This window comes from Gymnoscopelus braueri (genome assembly GCF_963280865.1).
Source record: "Gymnoscopelus braueri genome assembly, chromosome: 3".
Taxonomy (NCBI): Eukaryota; Metazoa; Chordata; class Actinopteri; order Myctophiformes; family Myctophidae; genus Gymnoscopelus; species Gymnoscopelus braueri.
The window spans coordinates 6,535,168-6,547,382 of NC_137612.1; the positions used below are offsets into that span (position 1 = coordinate 6,535,168).

The following is a 12,215-nucleotide window of genomic DNA, read 5'->3' on the forward strand; positions in this document are numbered from 1 at the left end:
TTGAGGCAGTAGATTACTTACTTGTCAGCCAGTAGTATACCCAACCCCAGGGTCTACATTTCTCAATGGGAGAGTAGGGAGACTACCTCGGCTCCAACCATTGCAGATGTAGTTATTGTTACGTCTAACATACAGATTGATTAAAATAAAATTGTATTCATTAAAATAAAGTTCTGGATTGCAGCTTTAACAGTAGGCTACCTGAGTTGAAAACGAGGTAAACGAGACACTATGATAAGAGACTAATTGATTTGGAACAAGATGTCATAGATAAAGTACATATAAACTTAGAAGTTGCTCAGGATCACGGGTCAATCAATAATGTATCCATTTTCTTTTTTTCACATTTGGAATTTGATTTTCTTGAAAGTTTTGCTACATTCTGAAGAAACACACACAAAATCCTCATTATGAATGAGTTCTATTTGTAACTCAGAGAGTCTGCACATATAACCATTATGGACTGTTACAGGTCCATTTGGTTCTATTTGTACACTACACTCTCCGAGTTAAATGACCGCAGAGGAATTTACGGTGTATACTGTAGCCTCAACATCCTTTGAACAAGATGGGGAACACCTGCAATTGTACTGGTTCTCAACCTTTTCAGGCTACGACCCCCCAAAATGATCATATTGGAACTGGGGACCCCCCAAAATGACCATATTTGAGCTGGGGACCCCCCACCCTGACAAGGACATGGAATTGTAGGAGTTGAGGCATTACACTTTGACTTGGTTCCACAGATAAATATTGTGAAAATAGCAGATCTACAAGCTCACAACGCCTTGCTTTGTGAGGCGTTGTGAGCTTGAAAATCTGCTATTTTCACAATATTTGCCTCTTTCTTATATTATTTGTCAATTTGGCCAATGTTTAACCAGTTTTTATAGTATAGTTTGTTGATTTCTTTATTAGGTATTAAAACGGTCTTAAAAGTCCTTAAATTGTCACTTCACTGTCATCTGGGGACCCCAAAATCATGTGGTGACTCCCCTAGGGGTCCCGACCCACAGGTTGAGAATCACTGCTGTGTGATTGATTTCATTGATTGAATATTTTGGCTGTTTTAAAGGAGGCCAGTGAACCACATTTTTTAAGGGATGGGGTCAGGGCATTCCACACTTGGGTGGCAGTGCTGTAGAAGGAGAATTTACCCATGTTTGTTCTATAGGTGGGTGTTACCAGATCGTTGTCATCGCTCCCTCTAGTATTGTAGCTGTGGGTGTCGCATTTTTTTGGGAGGTATTTAGTCAGATATGCAGGTATTGAGGGCATTGAGGGCAAAGTCGCATTGACTATTTTAATGCAATCCCATGTATCATGCATTCATTACCTTTGATCTGATTGGCTTGCAGATAGAGGTGCTGCAGCGTGGTGCTGACCGGCGGGATCCTCTCCAGCTTGTTGAAGCTCAGGTCCAGCTCCACCAGGCCGCTCACGTTGAAGGTGTTGGGGGGGATGCCCTTGTCGGTCAGCTGGTTGTGGGCCATCCTGATGTACTGCAGCTGGGTGAAATGGCCCAGGAAGCCGTCCGGCAGCGAGTCGATGGCGTTGGACTCCAGGTACAGCTGGTGGATCTGCTCGGGCAGAGCCTTGGGGACCTGGAATCAATTAACCCATTAAGACCTGGAACTGTGTCATTTTTAGATTTGAGCTAAAAAGCATTATTTTACACTTAGGCTATTCAAAAATAGCAGATATACAAGCTCATAGCGCGGCACCGAGTGCCGCGCTACGAGCTTGTAGATCTGCTATTTTTGAAAAATCGTGAAAATGTGTGCAAATCTTTGAATATATATATTTTTTAAGCGAACATTTTTAACTCAAATCGTTGCTTCTGGGGGTCCCTGGAACAAAATATTTTGATGGGGGTCCGCGGCCAAATACATATCATTTTGGGGGTCCTTGACATGAAAAAGATTGAACACCACTGATATAGAAACATTCGTTTTTCAGAATACTGTTGAGATTTAGGAGACATGTAGAATCGGCTTCAGGTCTCAATGGGTTAACACAGTTGGTTTTCAACCTTTTTCATGCCAAGGACCCCTAAATTGATATACATTTGGCCGCGGACCCCCATTTGAAAGTATTTTGTGCCAGGGACCCCCCAGACGCAAAGATATCAGTTAATTTTCGCTTTAAAAAATATGAATATTCAAAGATATGCAAACTTTAAAAAAAAAAAATAGCAGATCTACAAGCTCATAGCGCGGCACTCGGTGCCGCGCTATGAGCTTGTAGATCTGCTATTTTTTAATTGCCAAAGCTAAGTGGTTAAAATGATTGTGACGCTATGTTAACTAATTTCGCTAGGGACCCCCTGGTACTCCCTCAAGGACCACTGGTTGAAAACCACTGAATGAACACATGGAGAAGGATGCTATAGAAGTGTGATTCCCAAACTGATGTGGGGACCATGCATGGCCCACTGTTTATTTTTTTATTCATACGGATCCCCATTAGCTGATGACGCCTTAACTGATTCACTGCCAATCACGTAGATCTACGCGAACCTATTTAAAGCCGCCACGTGCCAATCGCGTAGATCTACGTGAACTAGAAAAAAAAGGAAAAAAAAAAGAAAAAAAAGGGGAAAAAAATCCAATTTGACCCAAAGACCAAGGAGATATGATTTTTCGAAGATCTAGACTCCTATCCACTTAAAACTTAAAAATTCTGTATCTCGGCTCCTGAGTACTTTTTTTTTTTCAATGAAAAATCTCTGGCACTGGCTAAAAAAATATGAAAATACCTCTGGCAGTTAATACGTCAGCTCGTCTTCCTGGGTTCCAAAGACATTAATACATTAGCGACAATGGAAAATATCACAGTGTATCACAAAGAAATACTAAAACAACAACAACAACGAAACAATTGTTATAAAAAAAGACAATTGTGCCGTGAGGATATTGCAAGTGGACCCCCAAATAATTGGCAAAACACTGATATTTGTAAATGATAATGTAACATTAAAAATACATAATTAATGCAAAAATAATATTCATGTATTTATTTGTTTTTTTAAACCTTGAAAAATGTGTCTTCATGGTGATACCAATAAATAAGAACTTAAAGGTCCAGTGAAATGTCATGTTCGGTTATTTTGAAGATTCAGTGTGAAACATCGTCTCAACCTGTTCTCAACCAATCAGAAGGTCCCATCCCTTCAGGCTATGGTAGGTTGGAATCTCAATCACTGCAGCCATGTGCAGCAGGGCTCGTGTTTGTTTACAAGGGAGAGAGAGACGGCCAGCTAAGCATGTGTGCTACTACGTGCCTATAATGTTTTCAGATACATATTTTAGCGTGCTGATTAAGTTTAAGTATGAGTAATACACAGTTTGGACTTTATCTTGAATGAGATTCAAAACGGAGTAGCTCTGTAATTAAAATCTGTGTTTGAAGAACATGCAGCTGTGGGAATCAAACAGGTGAAGATTCATTTATATTCATAAACGTGTATATTTGTCATCACGCAGCACGTTTTTGTTCACAGACTTTTTAGGGACTTTTGATATAAAAATACACAAATTAATCATTTTTTTTGGCATCTATTGTTAGGTGTGCACATATGATGACCACGGATATGCTCTAAAAGTGTGAAAAACTTATTTTTCATTACACCAGACCTTTAAAAGTATACTACTACGTTGGCCCCTATACTGATCCAAGCCGTAACCCAATCGATTGATCGATCGTTAAAACAAACATGCTCTGAAAACGCACACTGCCCACCCATCTGACCAACTTAAAACACAGCTGCAGTGTTCAGTTGGTCAGATGGGTGGACGAACGCTGAAAACGCTGAAAACACTTGAAAACGCTGAAAACACTTGAAAAAGGTTTTCAAGTGGGGCCCCTTGATCCAGAGAAGTTTGGGAAACAGCTGGTGAAGATTGATGGCATCATGTCAAACCTCCCAAGGCTTGGGGAGGTTTGAGGGCTTTAACTTGTAGCTTAGTGAGGTATATCACCTTAATATCAGCTATCAACCTCACCTCATCGCTCATAAATTTGTTCAAGCGGCTCGTTTGTGTTGCGTTTGATGTTTCTCCACAGATATAAGTGCTAAGCGTTTGGAGGTGGTGCAGGGCTGGAAGGGGTAATAGTGGTGGTCAGATTTACACCGGACTGAAGAGCGCAGGACGCAGACATGGCACAAACCTCAGTCCCTTTTCCACGCAGCTTAAGCACCACACCACACCACACCACACAACACCACACAACATCACACCACACCGCATCAAAATATCTACCGTTTCCATTACACAAAAGTACCCCCTCTCAAATCCACAGGTATGAGTAGCAGACTCCGGTCATTGACACTCATTTGTAATGTAAACATAGGTGGAGGTCAGTGCTTCTTGTCTAACAATGTAATGTAGATGTTGTGGCCAACTGTCCTGTATACAAATGCAAATCACCTGTGCACGTGCGGGTGAACCATTTGGTTCGGTATAAACCAAATGGATCCTTATAACTGTGATTATTACAATATAAATTATAATGTATTACAACTATGCTAATTATAATACACTATAATGGATTATAACTTATTATAATACAATATAAATTGTTATAATTTATTACAACTATGATAATTATAACACACTAGAATAGATTTTAACTGTGATTATAATAATCTATAAAGTATTATAATGTTTTACAACTATGATAATTATAATACACTATAATAGATTATAACAGTGATTATAATACAATATAATCTATTATCAATCATGTATTAGAACTATATCCTGTTCTAAAAAAAAAATCAGTCATTATGAAGTGTTTGGCCCCGTTTACCATTGAACTAATAGAGCCTACCTGCTTGCTCAGGGGATAAATTGAATATTGACCATCAGGTCAAAATCTGTGTCAGATCCTGTGTATATAGGTGAGACCTGACCTTTGACACAATCTGAATGTCTCAATAGAAGAACAGGGAGATAAAATACAACCACCCCAATTGCATAAGTTATATTGTATTAACATAATATGGGCTCGTAAGGGTCCATTTAGTCTATTGGTTCCATTTGTACACTATCAGAGTTACACACACGCACACGCACGCACGCACACACACACACACACACACACACACACACACACACACACACACACACACACGCTATACCTTCTTTAGCTTGTTGTGGCTGATATCCAACAAGGTGAGTGACTTCAGGTCCTTCAGCGATGCGCCCACGTCTGTCACGGCGTTGTCATGGAGATACAGGATGGTGAGGTTGTCCATGCCCTCTAGGTCTGCAGGCGTTACCTAGGCAACCGAGGGAAATATTTAAAAGTCTAATATCTGGAGGAATCTGCAGCCAGGTATAAAGCCAACGTAACGTTGTAGAATAATAGCAGTAATAATTCCTCCCTGTCGGGCAGAAAAGTAATATCTCCATGTTTCAACTTTTTATGTTTTTTCGTAAATTAATGCCATGCTATGTCTTATGACTGTGCCACGCAAGAGTAGCAAAAATTGCCGATCTACAAGCTCACAACGCACCGCATTGCGACACATTGTGAGCTTGTAGATCTGCTATTTTTGCTACTTTTGAAAAATGTTGAAAGTGGTTACATCTGTCTATGGGTTTTTATAAACTAGAGGTTCAGGCCGCTACACGGCCCTCAGATTTAGAGTTCACCTACACCGCCAGCAGTGTTGCCAGATTCTGTGAGAGAAACAAGCAACCGGGTCTAGGAAAACAAGCCCAAAAGAGGCGACTATGAGCCACATGAGCACTTTAAACATATGCATCAGCTATTTGAGAATAGCCGATCTACAAGCTCACAACGCGTCGCGATGCGACGCGTTGTGTGTAGATCTGCTATTTTGAAATAAAACTGTAGATCTGTGTAGATCTGCTATTTTGAAATAAAACTTGGGGGGAAATTATAATAAGCAGATCTCGCAACACTGACCGCCAGTCCGACTGATATGCCCATATAGCCTGGGACCAGACGGATCTGCCAGTGCAAAAAAGAAAAAAAATTGCCCTCTCCTGGGAGACTGTAATTGGTAGTTGGTTGTAGGTCGAACCAATTGCGTCCAGAGCCATTGTTTTGGGAAAAAGAACTTCCTCATAGAAGCACCAGACTCATATCCACGCAGTGATATTGTCTGGCTACGCGAGGCTAATGCCCATGGAGGTCTCTGTATCTGTCAGTCCATATATGGAGATCCCTGAAGTCATCGGTATATGCCCATATATGGGCATGCCACCTTTTATGCCCATATATGGAGCCGAGTTATTTGTTTGCGTCTGATGCCATGACGACACATTGAGGTTAGACAACACACTCCATATTTGGGCGTAGCTGCATTGGGAACTCCATATATGGTTATGGCTGAGTCATGGTGACATGAGCGTGACATCAGAGGTCCGCCGGCCGGTCCTCCCTTACACCAAATGTAATATAGGATATTGAACTAATGAAGTATTAACAGGGCTAAATAATAACGACATTGGTTCAATTGGAAACATAGGTATTTTTTTTTTCCCTGAAAAGTAAGAGTCCTGAAAAGTAAGAGTTTTGGACAAGGTTTCCACCCGACAACAGTGGCGATCATTGCTGTCAAACCTTGTTGATGCTGTTGTGGTTGAGTCTCAGGTCTCGCAGGGAGCGGGGGAGGCTGGGAGGAATGCGGGTCAGATTGTTGTGCTGCAGATACAGCCGGTCCAGGGACTGCATCTTTGCAAAGGCCTGCACAATAATAATATAATACACACACTGAATGTACAATTATACACACGCTAAATGTACAATAACATACAGGCTTAATGTACACAGCTTAGAAACTCTACTCTGTAATGGTGCTGAGATCGGATAATTATACAGTAATGTAATTGTCCGTAAGCCCTGTTCCAGTGGTTCCAGTGGAGTAACGAAGTACATTACATTAAGTGCTGTACAGATTTTAGATTATAATCACAAAACATAGTATTAACTGATCAATTATTATGTATTATTATAGGTTAAGCTATCCAGCAGCACATAAAGTAATTACAATCGGCCTGATCTTTACCAGTGGCAACATTAAAATAATAAACACATTATTCTGCTAAAGCAATACTTTTACATTTGGTACAAGTATGTCTAGCCAATACTTGTGTACTTTTACTCAAGTAAAAGTTTCAATGAAGGACCTTTAATTGTAACAGAATATGTCTAGTATTGCTGTTACTTGTATTGAAAATATAAGTAACAAAAATATGTATTGCCCTGTTCTACAGTATAGCACATGTTAAGCTGTTCCTGTGATTGTGGCATTGTGTCTGTCTGTGTTGCCTCAAGCCTAATGATTTATTTTCACTTGAAAAACCGACAAGTGGCATGAATTAGACTTAAGCCCCTTCGCCAGCCATTCTGAAGATCCAGATCCAGACCCAAGGAGCGCCACATTGTGTCATCATGCTGCTCTGAACTCCCAAGGCAGAAAGCCCACTGATTGTTGCCAAAGTGAGACCAGATGTCCGACTATAACTACCTTCTTGCCAATGTTGTCAGACGTCAGCTGGTTGTAGTGCAACATGAGCCAGACCAGATTCGTGGCGTTGGCCAGGGACGCGTCTGGCACGGCCGTTATGGCGTTGTTCTGGAGGTACAGGTACTTCATGCGGGCGGGGATGGACGGCATGGCCGTGAGGCCGCGGCCGTCGCAGTACATGGCCACGGGGAAGGTAGGGGGGCAGTCGCACTCCGCGGGGCACTCCCCTCCGGTGATGTCCGACTGCAAGAAGCCCAGGTTCCTGCCCCTGTACAGCCAGCCGAAGGGGTCGTGTCTCTGCTGGGCCAGAGAGCAGGGCAGCAGGGCCGCCAGCAGGAAAACACACCACATCACAACCACTCAGGATTCACAATGATCTACACCACAGAGAGAGAGAGAGAGAGAGAGAGAGAGAGAGAGAGAGAGAGAGAGAGAGAGAGAGAGAGAGAGAGAGAGAGAGAGAGAGAGAGGAGGGATAACATCACAGTCAAAAAGATAAATTGATTGATTGATTGAATTTAGTCAGAAATGTAAATAGCACCTGGTGCATTAAGACATTAAGGCTAAAAAGATAACAAAAAAAAGTCCTGGGGACTTGTTTCCAACATGGACATGACGTCACACATACTATTACTATTGCAGACCATAAACGAAAGAAATAGAAAATAGGAAATAGATCGAGGACCTACATTTCTAGGACTTAATGAGCATTATTAAACTTTTGCAAAGTTCTGAAACACAAATCGATGAATTGAGTACAAAGGACCCCAATGGAAACAAGCCATAGGCTTTCTTGGGTTTAAAATCCTCTTAGCAGACCTTGTATTGAACTGTACTTTCCTGTGCTTTTTTTTTTTCAAACTGTTAATAAAGTATTCAATCTATGCAATCAATCAATCCCACCCACCCCCCCTGCATGCATGTGACTGCCTCACATACATTCCATACTAGTTCTACGACTGTAGTTCTACAATCACTGATAAGAGTAGATTCATCTGAACTTTAGCCACAAAACGATGCCAAAAAGTAAACATCCCAATTAGACGACTCAAATAGAATAAACAGACTTTGACTGTTTACCCAGCAGGTCACTTGTGTTCTTCTTACAGACATTAGTGTCATTTTACATAAAAAAATAAACAAAATGAAAGATACACTGCAGTTAATAACATCAGGTAAGTTTTCTATTTTTACTGCAGTGAGAGGCACATTCCTATGGAGAACTTAAGCCATGGATGTAGAGGAAGCATAAGAAAGTCAAACACATAAAAAACCATGAATGCCACCTTTGAAAACCTTTCACACATACTGCCAGAACTTCAAACTATGAGCCAATGAAGAATAATTATAAAAAACAAGTTTCACAGAGCATACTGTAACACCTATTCTAAGGTTATAGCTAATTAATTTCCTGACAATATCACAGTGATAATATTGTCACTGTGAACACACACACACACACACACACACACACACACACACACACACACACACACACACACACACACACACACACACACACACACACACACACACACACACTTGCATGCACACACACACATGCATGCACGCGCAATCCGCGCATCTCTACCTGATCAGGGAGAATTGGCCCTCCTATCTTCTCTCCACTCTCTAGAATCCTGGTGAGAACTGAAGGGGACTCTTCCAAAGAGTTTGTAAAAAGCCATCCCTCCCCTCCCAAGCTCACCATCCCCCTCCCCACCCCTCTCTCTCCATGTCTGCCTTGGTTACCCCAGCCCCTCTCTCTCTTTTCTCCCTCTGTGTCCCTCGCATGGTTTTGTACTTTCCATTCCCTTCCACCTCCCTCCTCGAACCCCCATCCTGTCCCATGGAGGAGGCAGGGCCCACGCTCCATTCACATCCCCCACACCCTATTCTAGACGGGGTGCCCCTTTCCTCTGCTCGTCTGGAGTGTTCATTTGCACTCTTTTAGTGTCTAGAAAATGTGTACTCGCATGTTTTACTCAAGTAAAAGTATCAATAGGCCTACTGCAATGTTGACACACTCTGTTACGAGTAGCATTCCAAGTCTTCAAAATGTACTTGAGTAAAAGTACAATTAAAGTATCAGCATCAAGATATACTTGAAATACCAAAAGTAAAAGTTCTCATTGTGCAGAATGTCCCATTTCACAAGTTCAAAATGTTTTAAAAATCTTTAGAAAATAGTCGATCTACAAGCTCTAATCTACAAAGTAACTAGTAACTAAAGTTTTTGTAGTGGAGTAAAAGTACAATATTTGCCTCTGAGATGTAGTGGAGTAGATGTAAAAGTATTGAAAATCAAAAGTACTCCAGTAAATAAATCCTCAGATTTGTACTTAAGTACAGTACTTGAGTACATGTACTTAGTTACTTTACACCACTGTCTGTATTACACTGTGCAGAGTGTGTAGGATTGTTCCCATCTGTGTGCTGCAGACCCTGAGATGTGTCTGCCCTCTCAGATGAACCCCAACGCTCCCTCCACAATGTTTAGAATTCTCCACTCACCGTTTCCTCTCTCTCAGGCCCATGCATGCAGTATTCTGTGGTTTTAGTAGACCCTCTGTGGACCATAGTCCTATAAGGCTGCTCTTTTATTATAGGTGATTCAGTGATGATTCAGTGTGAAGTATTCCTCTGTAAGCGAGCAGCGAGCTCTGAGACATGTGGAAGGAAGAGCAGTATCACAAGACTGAAGTTTATTAAACACATAGAGCAGTGGTTCTCAAACGTCCCCCCGTAACGGGTCCATTTGGTTCCATTTGTACACTCTCAGAGTTACAGATCTGTAAGGGCACATTTAGAACCACCTGGACCCCACTTTGAGAACCACTGACATATAGAATGCTGTATATAACATATGGGCCTGGTATACTCACATTATCAGTGGTTCTCAAACTTCAAAAGTCAAGGACCCCTCTTGTCTTGTCTTTTGCCCCCCATCTCAAAGGATTTTGTGCCAGGGACCCCTAGGAGAGAAGATTTGTGATAAATAAAAATAAATACAAATATTTAAAAGAAAACGCAGATCTACAAGCTCACAGCCACGCTGTTTTCTGCTTTTTTTTTGGTAGCCAAAGTGTAAAATATGGTTAAAGTTATCAGCAAGGACCCCTGGGGGTCCCCGGACCCCACTTTGAGAACTACTGCATTACATGAGCAAGAGATGCAGTATGAGTCATAGAAAATAACAGATAGTATTAACAAATCAACAGATGCATCTGGTATCATTGGCCGTACAGGCTACAGTGCCCTGATAAAGCGGTGAACATGGCCATGATGTCACAAGTAGATATATCGGTATCAGTTGCCTATGCCTACGCAGTTCAGAGTGAATCAGTACGTATACTGGTCAAGCAGAACTTAAGATATATAACAATGGTAAATATTCTAGTTCATGTTAAAGCATTTATCTTAATTATTACACAGGCCCAACACTGGGCACAGCTGAATAATACTTGTATAACATGATGGAGGCTTAGGATACAACAGAGAAAAAGTGTTTGCAAACAGCATAGAGATAATGCTTTGTAGGCCTGGCTGCAAGCATTCCTGTATTCACAAATAAACTTCCACAACCAACTCCTTTGTCCTAGACAAGTGATTCTCAACCTTGTTCATTTCAAGGTTGAGAATCCCCCCCCCCCCCTGGGACAAATTGTATTGTTGGATATGACTTGGTCCAGTCTGCAGGTAGATGATAAAGATGAAACTCAAATCAAAATATAGCCATTCTTGTACATTCTGTAACTTGTGAATGTAAATACTGTTGACGTTTATCACTCCCCTGGTCTCTCAAGCCGGCCGGACTATCTCTTCCACACATTTTTAACGCTACTGTAATTTCCGCGCCCTAGTAAAAATGTAGAGGACGAAGCTGTTCAGACTGGAAGGGTATTCCACCTCTCACAAACACATGTTGACGAACATGTATTTTAGAACATCATTAATATGTATTTTTTAATTTACATTTCTGCTAAAGCAGCGAGCTAGCTTAGGCTTCGAAACCCTTTGCGACTGTTAAGGTGAAACGGAAGTGGTGGAGGAGGTGGGATAATCCACTTTCTACTTTCTTACTCATGTTCAGAGCTTCTGGGACTGGGAGCCAAGTAAACACATCTGTCTTGAGAGACTATCAGTCTCCTGGAATCCTCTCAAAGACTCCTGTGGTTTTCCAGACCCCATGTTGAGGATGGAGACTTAATTTTGATTGTGGGAATCCATCATGGGCCAGTTATCGGCCATCTGGTCAAAAAACACCACCAAACAGTCCTGAGCAAGAACACTGGACATAATAGAGGAGACAAAGACATGATGGTTCACAGAGAACATGCTCCTCTGCGGTGTTGGAAGAAGCTACTCACATTTGTTACTTATTAAGTACAAGTATCAGTATCAATACTGCAATGCAGAAATACTCTGTTACAAGTAAAAGTTCAGCATTCAAAATGTACTCGAGTAAAAGTTCAGGGGGCGCCGATGGCATAGCCTAGCGGTTAAGGCGCAACCACATAGGCTCTAATGCAGCGTGACAGTGTGTCGCAGGTTTGATCCCCGAGCCCTTACACTGACTGTCTGTCTCTCCCTGTTTCCTGTCACTCTCCACTATCCAAATAAAGGCAGAAAAGCTAAAACATTTGATCATCTTAAAAAAAATTAATTTAAATATACATAAGTACAGTACTTGAGTAAATGTACTTAGTTA

General features: G+C 41.4%; 1 protein-coding gene across 1 annotated transcript in view; it reads right to left on the reverse strand.

Moving 5' to 3' along the window:
* fmoda (fibromodulin a) overlaps positions 1–9,199 on the reverse strand; it is an 11,292-nt gene extending 2,093 nt beyond the window's left edge. Inside the window, exons 1-5 of the mRNA XM_080425151.1 lie at positions 9,096–9,199; positions 7,505–7,881; positions 6,598–6,720; positions 5,144–5,284; positions 1,337–1,604 (exon numbers count right to left, since the gene is read on the reverse strand). Of these exons, the coding sequence (XP_080281277.1) occupies positions 1,337–1,604; positions 5,144–5,284; positions 6,598–6,720; positions 7,505–7,855 (883 nt within the window). The 5' untranslated portion in view covers positions 7,856–7,881; positions 9,096–9,199. The remainder of the gene's footprint in view (positions 1–1,336; positions 1,605–5,143; positions 5,285–6,597; positions 6,721–7,504; positions 7,882–9,095) is intronic.
* Positions 9,200–12,215: the final 3,016 nt, after the last annotated feature.